General features: G+C 41.2%; 2 protein-coding genes across 3 annotated transcripts in view; both read left to right on the top strand.

Annotated features, from left to right (window-relative positions):
• Positions 1 to 307: 307 nt before the first annotated feature.
• On the top strand, positions 308 to 6507 carry cbln12 (cerebellin 12). The gene is made up of 4 exons (XM_038300435.1): positions 308 to 518; positions 1128 to 1426; positions 4100 to 4219; positions 4305 to 6507. The coding sequence occupies exons 1-4, from the start codon at positions 488 to 490 to the stop codon at positions 4500 to 4502; spliced, it is 648 nt and encodes a 215-aa protein (XP_038156363.1). The 5' UTR covers positions 308 to 487; the 3' UTR covers positions 4503 to 6507.
• A 1594-nt stretch (positions 6508 to 8101) lies between these two features.
• The window catches only part of chd8 (chromodomain helicase DNA binding protein 8), a 31826-nt gene continuing 24558 nt past the window's right edge, over positions 8102 to 15369 (top strand). For both annotated transcript variants that reach the window (XM_038300397.1, XM_038300396.1), the window contains exons 1-3: positions 8102 to 8249; positions 10110 to 11273; positions 11465 to 11758. In XM_038300397.1, coding sequence (XP_038156325.1) covers positions 10212 to 11273; positions 11465 to 11758 — 1356 coding nt within the window. In that variant the 5' untranslated portion in view covers positions 8102 to 8249; positions 10110 to 10211. The remainder of the gene's footprint in view (positions 8250 to 10109; positions 11274 to 11464; positions 11759 to 15369) is intronic.

Here is a 15369-nt window from a genome sequence, read left to right as displayed (position 1 = left end):
TATTTTATAAAATAACAAAACCAAACAGTTGTTACTGACTAATTGAAATGATTTGGTTTTTTTACTTGCTAAAAATGGTTTTATATTAACTTTGAGAACTACAATTTTCATTTTTAGCCGACCTTCAATTCGTTTGGGCTCACTTATAAAACCAACTTCCGAAAAATAAAACCAGCTTCCATTTAGTTGATAATGTTGCCGTTGGAAGCTTTGCAACGTTCTTTATTTCCTTATTAGTATGAGTGGGTGGGTTCAAGGTAGAGGGTGAGTAAGAAGAGGAAGATGAAGAGAGGGGGTGGCTGAGAAGGGAGGACAAACAGACAGGGAGAGAGAGAGATTCAGACTGGGATCAGAGGATACTCCGAATCGGCTGCAATCAGCTCGACTTGGAGCCCCGGGAGATAATGTGACAGAAAGAGCTGGAAAACAAGGGTCTTTTCTGCTACGCCTTTCTTCAGTTGGACGGATCAAGCAGCGTTTGCCTGATATGGGACACAAGCTTCTTCAGCTGAAAACAGGTGATCACTTTGATTTTATTTTTTCATCCCATCTTTTGTTGGAATAGTTCTCCTTTGTAATCTTATGGAATGATACGTAGTTTTAAAGAAAAGAAAGACATGGTTACAGCTTTTAGTTTAGAGTTTTTTCAGTGTTTAATTTAAGCCGGACAGAAGAACAGAGGAGGATTCTAGGCTGACCAACTCCTGTTTGTACGTTCATCTATAGCATATGCTGAGACAGGGGTGTTGTGAAGGTGTGTGTGTGCTGAGGATGCGTGAGGGAGGGAGGGGGTTCTGTATAAGACAGATGGTCACTCAGTGGAGTTGTTCCCGTTCTTAGTCTTTCTTTCTCGCTCCCTACTGGGTCCCCTTGTCATTCCTCCAGAATCCTGCCTCATCACTTTTTCATCCTCTTCCCACATTCATCTCTGCATCTTGTCTGTCTTATTTTATTTTCTGCTGATGGAAAGAAAAGAGCTTTTCTGTCACGTTCCCTATGGATGATGTTGACAAGACTTTGACGTTTGCTCTGTTCCGTGTTTCCTAAACCCTCAGATTGCTCAGAAATTACTTCCAGACAGTCTAGGCACTGTTGTGATAAAGGAACTATTTTCATAAACATTTCAGGTTCAGTCATGCCCCTTTGGACCATCCGCTTTGACCTGATTTTGTCGAGTCTGCTGCTGCTCCTGCTGCTGCTCTGGGTACCTATTGAAACGCTTGCCCAGAATGACACAGAGCCCATCATCCTGGAGGGGAAATGCTTGGTGGTGTGTGACTCCACTCCTTCATCCGAGCCCGCTGGAAGTGCTCTGGGTATGTCTGTCCGCTCTGGCTCAGGACGAGTGGCCTTCTCAGCCAGCCGGCAGACCAATCATGAGCCAACAGACATGAGCAACCGCACCATGATCATCTACTTCGATAATGTGAGTAGCATTAAAAAACTTGTGAAAAAGGGCATCATTTATATATCAAAGTTATGTCAATGTAGTAATGTCAAAAACAGTGGCATGCACAGGGGGGCGGGGGCAGAGGAGATGGATGCCCCTCACTATAGGTTAAAATTGAGTGCTAAAGTGCCCTCTGAGAGTCAAAACATAAGCTAAACTGCCCAAAATGCTGCTAAACTCCCTCTCTGGAGCTAAAACATGTGCTAAAATGCCCCCTTGGGCAGCAAAAGGCGCGCTTAACTGCCCTCAAATGCCCACTTTGGAGCCAAAATTTGTTCTAAACACCTTCTTGGGAGCCAAATCACATATTAATGCACCTGGAGACAAAAAGCAAATTCTACAGTGCCCCTTGGGAGCCAAAACACATGCTAAACTAACCTCTTGAAATCATAGCACATGCTAAAGTGGTGGGAGATAGGGATTCAACAAGTCATCTCCATGCCACGTATTTGTTCTACCCAGCCACTGAACCAAGTAAGTCCAATCTGCACAATTTAATTAATGGTGCAGATTTGACCCACCTGGTTCAGTGGCTGGGCAGAACAAATACATGAAATGTTGCTCACTTGATGGCTCCACAACTCCCACCTCTGTAAAGCAGCCAAGCCCCCTTTTGGGAGCCAATACTTACCCTAAACTGCCCTCTTGGAAGCCAAAACGCGTGCTAAACTGCCCTCAAATGCCCACTCGGGAGCCAAAATTTGTTCTAAACTCGTTCTTGGGAGCGAAATCACGTGTTAATGCACTCCCTCTGGAGCCAAATCCTTGCTTAACTGCCATCTTGGAGTGAAAGCAAATTTTACAGTGCCCCTTGGAAGCCAAAATGCATGCTAAACTAACCTCTTGGAATCAAAGCACATGCTAAAGTGCCAGAGGTGGGAGATAGGGATTCAACAAGTCATCTCCATGCCACGTATTTGTTCTACCCAGCCACTGCACATTCTAAAGTGCCCTCTTGGGAGCCAATACTTGTGCTAAACTGCCCTCTTGGGAGCCAAAATCCTTCTAAACTCCCTCTCTGGAGCCAAAATGTGTGCTAAAGTCCCCCTTGGGAGCCAAAACATGTACTAAACTGCCCTCAAATGCCCACTCGGGAGCCAAAATTTGTTCTAAACTCATTCTTGGGAGCTAAATCACGTGTTAATGCCCCCCGTTTGGAGCCAAATGCTTGCTTAACTGCCATCTTGGAGTGAAAGCAATTTCTACAGTGCCCCTTGGGAGCCAAAACACGTGCTAAACTACCCTCTTGGAATCAAATCACATGCTAAAGTATTTGTTCTACCTAGCTACTGAACCAGGTGAGTCCAATCTGCACATTATAAATCATTGTGCAGATTTGACTCACCTGGTTCAGTGGCTGGGTAGAATAAATACAGGACATTGCTTAAGGGCCCATTATATTGACATTTCTTTCTTTTTTCTTTCCACTCCTGCCCTTCAAAAAGTCTGTGAACGCTAATGGTCTGAAACACAGAACTGACTCTTTAACTGACTGAAAGCTGACTAAATGGGAATCGCTCAGCCCCAGATTCAATATTTGATCTGTTATTTATCAAAGTAATACATCTTAATCAATAAATATGAAAAGAAAGAAGAGAAATTAAAGAGTAATTTGAATGTAACTAAGATTAACCATTAGACCAGAGCACAGACTTATCCTAAAACCAAAACTTTACTTTGGCCTGAGCTGTGTCCCATTATGTCTATAAACAACAATGAGTCACTTGACCTGCGGTTCTCCTTGTTCTATTTTACCTCCTCTGCTTACCAACCATTTAAGCCATTCTAAAGGTAGTTTTATTAGAGGTACCTCAACTGTGTGTTATGTTGCTCAGGTAGGTACATTTTCTTTTGTTTTATTTTTTTGTTTGTAAGTTTTTAAAAAGTTGGTGTTGGTGAGCTGAGTACGTCAAAGCAGGAAGGAAAAATAAATGGGAAAGATTTAGGCTTGATGGTCGTCAGACACCCGTCACAAAACTGTTCATCGGGTCTATATTAATTTCTAAATGCATTGTTCAAGTTTCCTGAGAGAGACAGCTGCAAACTTCTTGGTAACAATATTTTTTAGACAATATAGTGTTTTTTTCCCCCCACGCTTAAAGATTATTTTATCAGAGTTTAAATTAAAGATTAAGCCCTCAAGCTATTGTCTTGGTCTGAGTTTAAATTGTGATTTTATGTGTACTAAATCTTGGATTGTTAAGGTTTCATTTCTGGACACATTTTTCACACATAATGAGAAACTCTGGAAGTTCTAATGTTTGAAATGTGTGAAAGAAAATGAGTGCATTTGTTGTCCCACGTCTGCCAGTAATAATGCACATATGATTACTGCCCACTGAGCCCAGCACTGAGGAAAAATGATAATGAGGTAAAGATTGAACATTTGGGCTTAGTGTGCTGCAACAAAACTGTAAGATTATGCAGCATATTTAAAGCTTTTTTTAGATTGCAGATGTATAAGAGAGAATCAATGAGACTGAGTTCCAACTGTATAAATAGAGTTATTTGAGTGACCTTGGAGCGGGTATGATAGTAGGTTTCAGAAGGCATTCACCAATCACAGATGCACTTAACTCTTCTCTGGGTTTCTTTTATCCTGCTAACATAAACTATTCTGCCTGGTTTTTCTTCGATAAATCCCCTCAGATCTTAGTCAATGTTGGCACCCACTTTGACCAGGAGAGTAGCGTCTTTGTAGCTCCACGGAGAGGAGTGTACAGCTTCAACTTCCATGTCGTGAAGGCCTACAACAGACAGACTATTCAGGTATTGTTTTACTTCACTTAAAGCAGTTGCAATTGACCTTCCAGCTGATTCATGTGGTCCGATCTATGTGTTTAATGTCTCTTAGGTCAGTCTGATGGTGAACGGATGGCCGATGATTTCAGCCTTTGCGGGGGACCAAGACGTGACCAGAGAGGCGGCTACCAACGCAGGCCTTGTGATTCTGGAGAAGGGAGACAAGGCCTACCTCAGACTGGAGAGGGGGAACCTGATGGGGGGTTGGAAGTACTCCACCTTCTCCGGTTTTCTGGTCTTTCCCTTGTGAAAAAGTTGCAAATTTAAGATATTTATTAACAAAAAAGTTGTGATTGAGGGGATTCACGGTGTTTAGCAAAAATATGGAAAATCCCTTGAACTTCTTTAAAATGTGATAACTTTTCACCGCAGCTGCAGATCGTTTTAGGGAACATCTCCAACAGATTTCCACCTCTTGAACCTAAAACTTAGTCTTCTTCTTTAAAAAATACTTCAAGCTTGGTTATGTTGGACGAAGATCATTTGTGTCCATCAGTTTGAAAGCATGCCACTGAATTTTCACATGGTTTTATGTCTGACTTTGAGTAATCAGTCTCAAGCCTGTTGCAGACTGTAGCTGCTTTTCTTTCAGGATTTCCCTGTATCCGCATTCATGTGTTTTCCCAGCCACTCTCTGCAGCTTCCTTGTTCTGCCCGAAGAAAAGCAAACACAGCATGATGCTGCCAACACTATTTTTCCCCATTGCTACTGTACATGTGTTTTTGCAGTGCATGTACAGGCTAAAAAGTACAATGTTGTTCTCATCTGACCAGAGCTACTTCCTCTGCAGGCTTTCAATGTCGCCTATAAGAGTCGCTGCAAACAGTTTCCCAAAGCTTCTTATTACTTTTTTTTAGCTTCTGTTACATAAAATCCAGTTTGGAGTTGTGCATGGCTGATGGTTATTTTAAAACTTAAACAAGCGTAAAACTTACCTAACGTTCGCCTAAACTTTTTTACTGTGTATCTTTATTTAAGTTCTCTAACAAACCACAGAACAACAGCTAGATAAATTATGTTATCTAACTACTTTACTTCTGCAGGCTTTTTTTGTATTGGTTTTCATTTAAAGGAATTAGAATAAGTAGAGTTCAATACAAATGCAAGTTGCATTTTTTTTAAACTAATTTCTCAACATTTTTTTCCAATTATGCACTAAGGTTCATTGTTATAACCTTAAATGATATGTAAAAGTTCAGGGTGCATGCTTTTACAAGGCACTGCTCATCAGATTTTGAGGTCTCGGAATTAAAGAGATCTATACATAGAAAACTAAGATAAAAAGCTGCAAAATATCTATGAAAATATTTTATTTGTTCTGTCCTTTTGCAAAATATTTAGTTAAAAACTATTATGATTGTAATGAAGTATTAATGTGCGCCGTGTGCTTCTGTGCTGATATACTGTCAGGCCTTAATTTATGTTTCATTTCCAGATTTTTATGTAAACAGCTGTGCTCCAAATACCCTGTCCAGCTTGAGAAAAAGTGTTTTGATTGAATTGACTGTATGAATCTTTCGCCTCTGTTTACATGTCAGCAATCATACAAAAACATCTGTTTATTAAGAGATTTATATGAAGAACAAATATAAAAGAAGTTAAATGGCCTCAGTTGTGCAGAGTGTGTATTTGTATACAGAAATATATCTTATCAATCACCTGCAAGTAGGACGGTTTAATCTCCAAATGCAAAGCAGATTTTCTCATGCCCTTTTAGTGCTACCCAATTCCACGGCAGCGGTTTGTAAATTTAGCTCCCACCAGCCGGGCTAGCTTTGGCTTGGACCAGGCACACCAGCATGGGACTCGGTATAAGTGCCGAGTGTGGCGGATACTCCTTGCAGAGACATGGACAGATGGAGGCTTTGGCGTGCCTGTCGGCTCATCCCTGCAGGACTTCCATGGATAATATGTGGCCCACTGTCACACATTATCATTTACGCTTCTCTGGTTCAGAACCACCTCTCTCTGTTTCTCTATTTGTTCCCCTTCCACGTGTTCGTATTAAAACTGTCATGCATGTAGGAATAAATTTAGAGCTATGTGGTTGCATGGGCTGGAGCTAATTTTTAGGGCTTCACGCAAAGGCATTTCTTTTACAAATGCTATTTTTTTTAAGCATTTGTTCGGCTTTGTTGTTTCAACAAAAATTGTATCCTGAATATTACAATTTCTAGAAATGTGTCCATCTGTAAAAGAAGAAGAAGATGCATACCCCAAAATCTTTCAGCAGGTTGCATGATCAAAAACATAATTGTTGGAGACTATTAAAGTAGATCTGTTGACTAAATTAAGCTCCCATTATAACTTCACATTAAATATCACAACACTTAAGTCCGTTTTTAAATGAACACATTTTCCCAGTGGATGCATTTAATTTATCTCAATTACTAAAATTCCTAATTCTGCTTCTATGGTAACAATTTGGATTTAATATGGATTGATCAGATAGTTTGGATCTGGTTGAAATAACTAAAATTGAACAAAACCATAAAAATGCTGCCTTGTTTCCAAAAATCTGATGGTTAGCTAAGGGTAAACAAGTATATGGAAAAAAGACCAGCTGTCAATATTGATTAAATTAGAAGAGGAAAATTGTTTCTTTAAAGAGATTTTATGCTTAAAAATTATCCTTCTTTTTATTTTTTTACTATTGTTACTTACTTTGCTTTAAAATGGCTTAACAGGCAGATAAACCATTACTAAGACTGCAACCAAATCAGCCATTTATCAAACCATGGTTTGGTTTGGCCAGTGCAGAGCTCGCCAAGGAAAAACAACAGGCAAGTGTGAGTTATTTGCAAAGATATTAAGTGGAGGCATTAGATATCGATTTGGTTTTGAGAAGGACAGCGAGGCATCAAATTCACTCCAGAACAACTAACACAAAATAGATTGAAAACATTTACATTCTGTGGCCCAGATTTAAATCCTAAATAGTTAGGAAATCAGTGAAATGATTTTATCAGATAAATTTGCTCTGGAACTATCTGGATCAAGACTGCGATGAGAAGAAAAAAGTGTTTTTTATGTGTCCTGAGTCATATAAACATTAAAAAAAATCCGAAATTGATGATAAAATTCCATTTCTCATCTAGTGGAGCATTATTGCACACAATCATAGTGCATGAGAGCTCAAATATTGATATTTTTGTTTGAGTTTATCATCTCATTATAACGACCTATTGAAATTTTGGATTTGGAAACATGATGCCATTTCATTTTACTACAAAGAAACAAAAAAAGATTGAATTAAGGATTGTCACATAATTTGACCCTTCTCTCGTAGTAGAAATTCTAAAAAATAAGTGTTCTGCATGAAAGCACTAGAGGGCGCCAAAACTCCACATTGGATGCTTGAATCGGCTCTGGACGCGCGGAGAACATTATCAAAGCATGAAATATCTAATTTAGAAGCGATAAACAGAACAGGATGCAATGGATAATCACGTAGTCTGCATTTAAAGGTATAAAAATATTAAACCGAAACACAAAAAGAAGGGGTCTGCATGCATGTGATGAGGGTTTATTCCTGACTTGGGACCAGTCTAATAAAAAGCTAAAAAACCATTCATTCAAATAGAAACACGTCTTGAATAGTTAATTCAAACATTAAACTACGTTGAATTTTTTTAAAGTAAACTCCGGAAGCGACTATATGAGCTGAGGGTATCATCTGCTGTAAGGCTGCAATGATGAAGATCACCGAGTCAAATGATCTTAGCTAGGCCGCATTTATTGTTTTGTCAACCAAACTACGGGATCTCATCCCGCCCATTTTTGAGAGAGTAGAAATGACTGATACTCAGCCGAGCCAATGAAAACACCGTCTGCCGCCGGCCGGGAGAAAACTGACCAATCATCACTCAGCGGCAGCAGAATAGGCTCCCTTTCTGCGCTCTCTCTGGCAAGAAGTTAGTTCCTGCTCTTCCCTGGCCGTTTCCTGTAATCGTACAGTGTTGTGAGACGGAGAAAGCCATGTGTGTCGATGCAAAGGTAAATTTAGCACCCCGAATTTATTACTATGAGAGTCGAGGTGGTGGTTGGGATGGTTATTTCAGGGTATTTTTGCCGAAAATTGAGACGTAGACCAACCGAAACAGCATTGCGGCCTAACCTGTGTCTGAACGTTGTCGGGCAGTGGTTATTGTGGCACGTTGCTTTGGTTTGGTCCGGTTTGTTGATGAGATTGAGGGAGTCCGGTAGACTGAATGGAAGCTTGTAAAAGACAGAGAGGAAACCACAGACGCCCATTCATCCGTGTTTTTGACCCCTGTATGTGCTCCTGGTGTCTCGGACGCTTTGGTAATCGGCACATTTTGGTCGCTGTAGAAGCTAATGCTAGCAGACGGGTTTATAAGAGACTGAGAGAGGAGCAGGGACGAAAACATCCTACCTGTCCAGCATCAGTACCCTGCCTCCTTATGTCAACCCTCAACTATTCCCATTCACAATATTTATTTAAAACACTAATACATATGTGAAGCATTGGTTTGAGTTTATGTTGTAGCAAACAGGCTTCTTATATCGTTATTTTTCATTGGTGTATCAACACATCTTTAAAGATTTTAAAAATTCAGAAACAGCTCTGTATCTGACACAATAATACACAACTATTAAACTTTTTTTTAACTATTCCTTTTTCATTTACACCCTATTATAGGGCAGTGCAAAGCAGAATACTAATGTGAAACAGGGGACTTCATCATTTAATGAGTTTTCTTTCCTAATACAGACTTATTTAAACATTTCCCAAACACTTCTGCTTAAAATAAAATACAAACCAAGCATACATATCTGTTTAGTCCTCCTTATTTGGTTAATAATATGCCTTTTCCTTGTATTTACACCTTTAAGCTTTAATCATATCTGTATATTTCAGCCTGTTCTCTTGGATAAAGATATATATGAATGATATGAACATAACTTTCCAACATCGAACATAGACTTTTCTATGTATGATTTAAAGCAGGGGTCCTCAAAGTTTTCCAGGCCAAGGACCCCCAAACTGTTGACGAGAAGCAGCGAAGACCCCTTAAATATATATATATATATATATATATATATATATATATATATATATATATATATAGTATGAAATTGTGTTATATCAAACTGGTCCTACAGTCTCTCTATTACAGATGGAGTCATTTAATGAAAGTAATTTCGCCCTGGTTTTATTAAAGTTTTTCTGATTCCTCGTTGATGGGACAGGTGTTGTGAAGGAAACGGTGCCCAGCTTGAAAGAGCTCCTGTGTGTCTCTGAATGTGTGCATTGATGACTGAAAGACATCTTCTGCCTCAATTTATCTGTTTCATACAGTGTGTTGAATTCATGTTAATTTGTATTTAAAGAGATTTCACTTAAAAAAAAAAAGGTTTAATCAACCAAAACTTTTACGACCCCCATGCAGTACCCCCTGTCGAAGAGCTCCGATTTAAGGCATTCTTTTGCAGTTCTTGCTGGATGTTCAAGGTCACCATACTTCTTAATGGTAACCCTCTGTTACAGTTTCTAACAGCTTTTCCTCTCTGATAGATGTTTTGCTACATTTATAAATGCTGTCTAGCTTTCCTATCGGTGCAGCATGATGCTACCACAGCCATGTTTGACAGATAATGTGTTCAGAGTTATGTGCAGTGTTCGATTTTAACCACGCCGAAGTTTTGCAGTAGTTTAAATGGGTAGATAATCTGTAATATTTATTTATTTACAAAAGTCTTTCAAATCATGTTATTTTCTTCAACATCAGAAAGATGCTGTTTGTTGAAGGTTGTTTCATACAGTGTTTTAAAATGTAGTCCTTAAATGATTAATGCTGATATTTGAGCTCTCTTGTCATCTTTTTCTTTCAGCTGCTTACCTAAAAGTTGAGAAGAATTGGACAACTACTATATCTCTTTCATCTCGGAGTCTTTTAAACTTTCTGCCCGACTCCCTGTGTGGAGTGGGCAAAGATGGCAGATCCCATTATGGACCTCTTTGAGGACACTCCCCTATTTAACTTGGACGGCCTCCCAGATGACTCCTTCTCTCAGGGGTCATCGGACCCCGTGGAAGAAGCTCTAAAGTTGGCTTTGGGGCAAGCTGTCCCAACAGGCGAGCCGGAGTCCACTCCTGACCTCGCCGTCAGCTCCAGTCTTGGCGTTCCTGTAGCAACTCCAGTCATCCCAGATCCCGCTCCACTTTCCGTTCCTACCCAGCAGCCGGTCTCAGTCGGTTCTGCCCAGACTGTGTCTGTAGCTCCTGTCGTGGAAGCCGGAGCCTTCATGACCTCAGCCCCAGTTCCTGCCCCAGCTGAGTCTGTGCCACAGATCCAGGCCCAGACAACCATCCCTGTTGCCAGCAACCCCAGTGGGGTTTCCAGTAGCACCGTCTTGCTGAGCTCACCTTTGACCGTTTCCAGCTCCCCAGCTATTACCACCACTGCCACCACGCAGCAGCTGACTCAGATAACTCACCAGCTCACTCCCCAACAGTTAGCTGCCATTACACAGCAAGCTGGAGGGAAAATCGTCATTCTCAAAGGCCCCCAGGGTCAGGCCCAGGTGCTGCAGGCCGTGTCAGGAACCACGGGCCAGACGGGCGGGAAGGTCATCCGTCTGTTGTCTGGTACCCCTCTCAAGCCCGGTATGTCCATACTGCAAGGAGGTACCATCTTAAATCAGGCTAGCCCAGGACAAACCCAAGTCAAGGTGGGTGCTGCAGGGGTGCAGCGTCTGCTGCAGTCTGCCAACGGGCCGGTCAAACAGGTGTTGCTCACATCCATGCCTCAGCAGACTCAAGGTCAGCCGGTTCAGGTGCAGATGGCTCAAGGTCAGACTACTGTCCAGGTTCAACCTCAGACCCAGACCGCTCAGATCCAGGTCCAGCCCCAAGGACAGTCTACCCAGCTCCAGGTCCAACCCCAGGCCCAAGCTGTCCAAATCCAGGTCCAGCCTCAGGCCCAGGCTGCTCCGGCCCAGGTCCAAACACAGGGTCAGGTGCAGCTCCAACCTGCCATGCAGGGCCAGACACAGGTAGGCACAACCGTAACCTTGTGACATTTTTTTTTTGTAAGCGTCTACGAACCTCTGGTAAATGCACTGCCTCAAAATACAAAATAGTTTCTTAGAACCAGGTCTAAAGCTTGATCTCCCTGGTTTAGACAATAAGCAGCTTTAACTCTGCCCAGATCATTCTGAGTCACATCTAGTCTCTCTGTTTCTAGGGAGGTGAAGCCAAGCGCATCACCCTGGTCCTCCAGCAGCCGTCGCAGACTGGTTCTACCACACCAGCCGTCAGTGCTCAACAGCAAGTCACAGCAGGAGGTCAGCAGCAGCAGACACAGGCTCCTGCCAGGCTGGTTCTGGGTCAGCTCCCTGGTGGCAAACTGGTGCTCCAGGGAAGCCAGCTAGCGGCGCTGACCCAGGCTCGGGCTGCAGGTCAGGCTGGAGGGCAGCCCAAGGTCCTCACCATTCAGCTGCAAGTACAACAGCAGCCCAACCAACAAGGAGTCGTTAAGGTGAGAGGAGGTTTTTAGTGGGTAGAGCCCAGTGTGGAAAATCCATCCAGACGGTTGGATGTTCCACCAGTGACATGCTAATAAACATACAGCCACATTAGAGTGTGTTGTCAGTGGAGCTCTGCTTCTGTGACGTCTTTTAAAGGGTCATTCTGAGACATTGGTTATACATTTATTTCAGCTCCAGGCTCTTTATTTATTCAGCTGTGCATTTTTAAAAGACACAGAAAGAAATGGAGGAAGAATAATGTGCCACTGGGTTCTCTGTGGTGCTCTGAAAAACCGGCCTTCAGTGCCTTCGCCTCTTTATTTATTTTGTGGTGTCTGGATGTGGCCAGATTACTTTGTTAGGATGAAGGTCGCTGCCCACTTTTGCTTTTTACATTAGTATTAAACATAGGAAATTATTGCTAAGGTCATAGGATATTGTTGTTGTTTTTTTTGTAGTTTTTTTATAATGCGGTAAAGTGGAAATACTGAGTTACCTGAGTTGCTTCATTTAGTAAAATCTGTCAGCAGGAAATGTTAGTTCCTGTGGTCCGCTCACATTCGCTGACCTGGTTTACTCCTGACCCCAACAGCTGTACTCAGCAGATGTAAAACAACGTTTTGAGGAAAATTTATGAATCATGTTTAGAGGTTTTCTGAATATGTTATATATCGCCTCAGTTCAGAAGTCAGAATGTAGTCAATCCTTGAATATCACCCGTTGATGCGACATAATCTGTCTCTCTGCATGTACATGAGCTCTGTTATCATCTTTAATGGTTTTATATTACCTCTGTGAAGCTGAGGCCTTGTGCTGAAATGGTTTTGCAGCTCAGAAAAAAAAACCCTGCATGTTTTTGATAAATGTCAGCCTGTCGATGCCTTAATAATGGGGTAGTGTGAGTGTATTGAATGTGCTATTACAGAAAACACCTGTTTGTTGCTCAGCTGATGGGACACCCTGTCAGCCGAGCAACTGCAGGCACATATATGATGAAATATTGCTTTTGGCTCTATGGGGTAGTTATTTATTATGAAAATGTATCGTTTTTTGGTGGTGTTTTTCCAACCTTGAAGAAAGGGTCTTGCCTTTACTGCGACCTGCATAGACCCCGCCGATTACATGATGTCACCCTGGAGCTGCTCCAGAATAGTTTTACACCACTTCTGACCATTAGGCTAAATACAATCTTAGGCATTTTGCATACTTAAACTTAAAATTAGCCTAAAAAAAGAGCAGTTGTTTTATACCATGCAAATTAGGTACTAAATTATCCCCTTCAACTCAACTTTGAGCAGAAGCTATAGCGCTTTGTCTTACATCATCCCTCGCTGATCATAGAAAATGGACTTGCAGGCCTGGAGCATTCAAAGTAGGTACTTCCTAGTGGGGTTGAAGGATCACTGCTCTTTGTTAAATGGTGATGGCCACTTATTTTCTTGAAGTGGTAGGGAGTTGCTGCTCAGACAGCAGAATTCATCAGGAATGCTCTAAGGCCCCGTCCACACGAAGCCGAACCCTGGCCTAAACGCACAAATTTTTCACCAAACCAGTCTCTCATCCATACAAAGCCGGCGTTTCGGGGGTCTGTAAACAATCTTTTTTTTATTAAGCCTTCAGAGTGGAAAGATTTTGAAGCGCCGTTTTCGCGTTTCCATCTTTAAGCTCTAACCACATTTTTTTTCTTACACGCATGCGTCATAGCGTCGCCTCTAAACACACATGCGCGACACAGTATCACAACAACAATGGCGCCGTACTGTGTTGAATGGTTGCTGCTCATGCTACTCACCCTGCTGTCGGGCTTACAACAGAATCTTCTTCTTCTGGAATATCTCCAGGAAGAACGGAGCAATATCGACGACATAGTTCAGCACCTGAATTTGACTTAACCACGAAAATGGACCCGCAGGGCAACCATGTATAAATATTAGTGCGCATGCCCAACATTTCGTCGCCTATTTTTGCTTTGGCACCACAGCGCCGCTTACAGGCCTGGCATACATTTTGCAGCGTTTTCATGCATTCGTGTGGACGATCACATTTATTTTACGTCTCCGTCTTTACGACAAACGTTCTGGAAAATATTAGCGTTTCGTGTTCGTTTTGACTTTGTGTGGACGGGGCCTAAATCGAGTGGATAAATGATTTGGTATGATTTTAAAGCACGAATAGCATTATAACATAGTTATAAGCTCAGAAAAGTTGATTTTGCATGATGTAGGCCCTGTAATTGAATGGATAATAATGGTAGGTTTATTTGGACATGTGGGTCTACTTTGATCTAAACTTACCAAGATATTTTTTGACACCCAAGACCTAGAGTTCCCTTCAGAAATGAAGACTGAAGATAATGTTCTATTTACATAATTCGAAATTCAGATAATTGTGTTTTAGATTGTTATGTGTAATAGACTGCTTTCAGTTCACCTGATCGGACAAATATGTCTCGGATGGACTAGCTGTGGTCTGTTTGTGGTAGTCGGTGATTGACTGGTTTTCTCTTAAACTGGGAAATAAGGAAGTGTTGGTAAAAAATTGTGTTCAACTCTAACTATACTTTTAGCAGGGTTGAGCTAATTTTGGCTCTAAACTGTTGCCTTCCTGCTGCTTGTATTTGTGAACACTGCTGCAGCTTATTTGTCATTTTGTTTGTGTCTTTAAGCCGTTGTCTGTGTGCCGCTCTCAGTTGACGCTCTGAATTGAAAAAGCCTTTTCTTAGAAAGACTAATTCATATCCAGTATTATTGGATTGTGGTTTTCACTTTATGGGTCACTATATTCAGGTCACCACTGTATGTAATATTTAATGGAGTCAGAATCTAAATCAGCACAGAAGCATCACCAGAGGTATTAGTATTAACTTAACTGAAAGTTTTCATGTCTAGTATTATTAAGTCAGGGAATTTCTTTCTATTTGCAATTAATGAAATGACAAAAAATAAATAATAATAATAATAATTAGAGAACTTTGCCCTTAGTGGTTAACCTATCCTCTTTGGGAGCAGTGGGGTGCCAGGGTAGAAGCGAGGGGTTAAGGGTCTTGCTCAGAGACACAAGAGGGGCAGTCTGTAGAAGTGGGGCTCCAACTCAGAACCTTTGGATTCCAAGCTCTATGCCCTAACCACTAGCCCGCCACTCCCCAATATTTTCATCTACCAGAAGCTGCGTTTTTGAGTCAGATGCTCTGTTAACTTCCCCTCTTTAAACACCTGCGAAATGCTAAAGCTAGCTAGCCGTTTTGAGGTGGTAACCGTTTGATGTTGATGCAGGAAGAACACATGAGCCTCTGATCCAATCTGTTTTGTTCTAATGAGAAATGTTTGTTTAAGCTTGATTACAACATTTTCTAAATGTCTTTTTGATTCTTAGTACTTTTCGTAATTAAATCCATGCCAACTTATTTTAATTTACTTTAGGTTTGGACAAAGGGCCTCTGAATTGTTTAATGGGACATTTCCAGGCTCTGTAGATTATTTGACCAACTTTAGATTCATCTTGTCAGATTTCTTAATAGCCTTAAACAGCATTCAGGTCTTTATTAGTGGTTTAAAGGTTGAATAATTATAGAAATAAGGAAAAGGAGCATGGAAATATTTATTTTAAATATTTAAATATTGAT

The sequence above is a fragment of the Cyprinodon tularosa genome, unplaced genomic scaffold, assembly GCF_016077235.1.
Source record: "Cyprinodon tularosa strain WSP-4 unplaced genomic scaffold, ASM1607723v1 ctg45, whole genome shotgun sequence".
Classification (NCBI taxonomy): Eukaryota; Metazoa; Chordata; class Actinopteri; order Cyprinodontiformes; family Cyprinodontidae; genus Cyprinodon; species Cyprinodon tularosa.
Note: the sequence above shows the minus strand (reverse complement) of the source record. Positions and strands in the feature narration are given on the sequence as shown.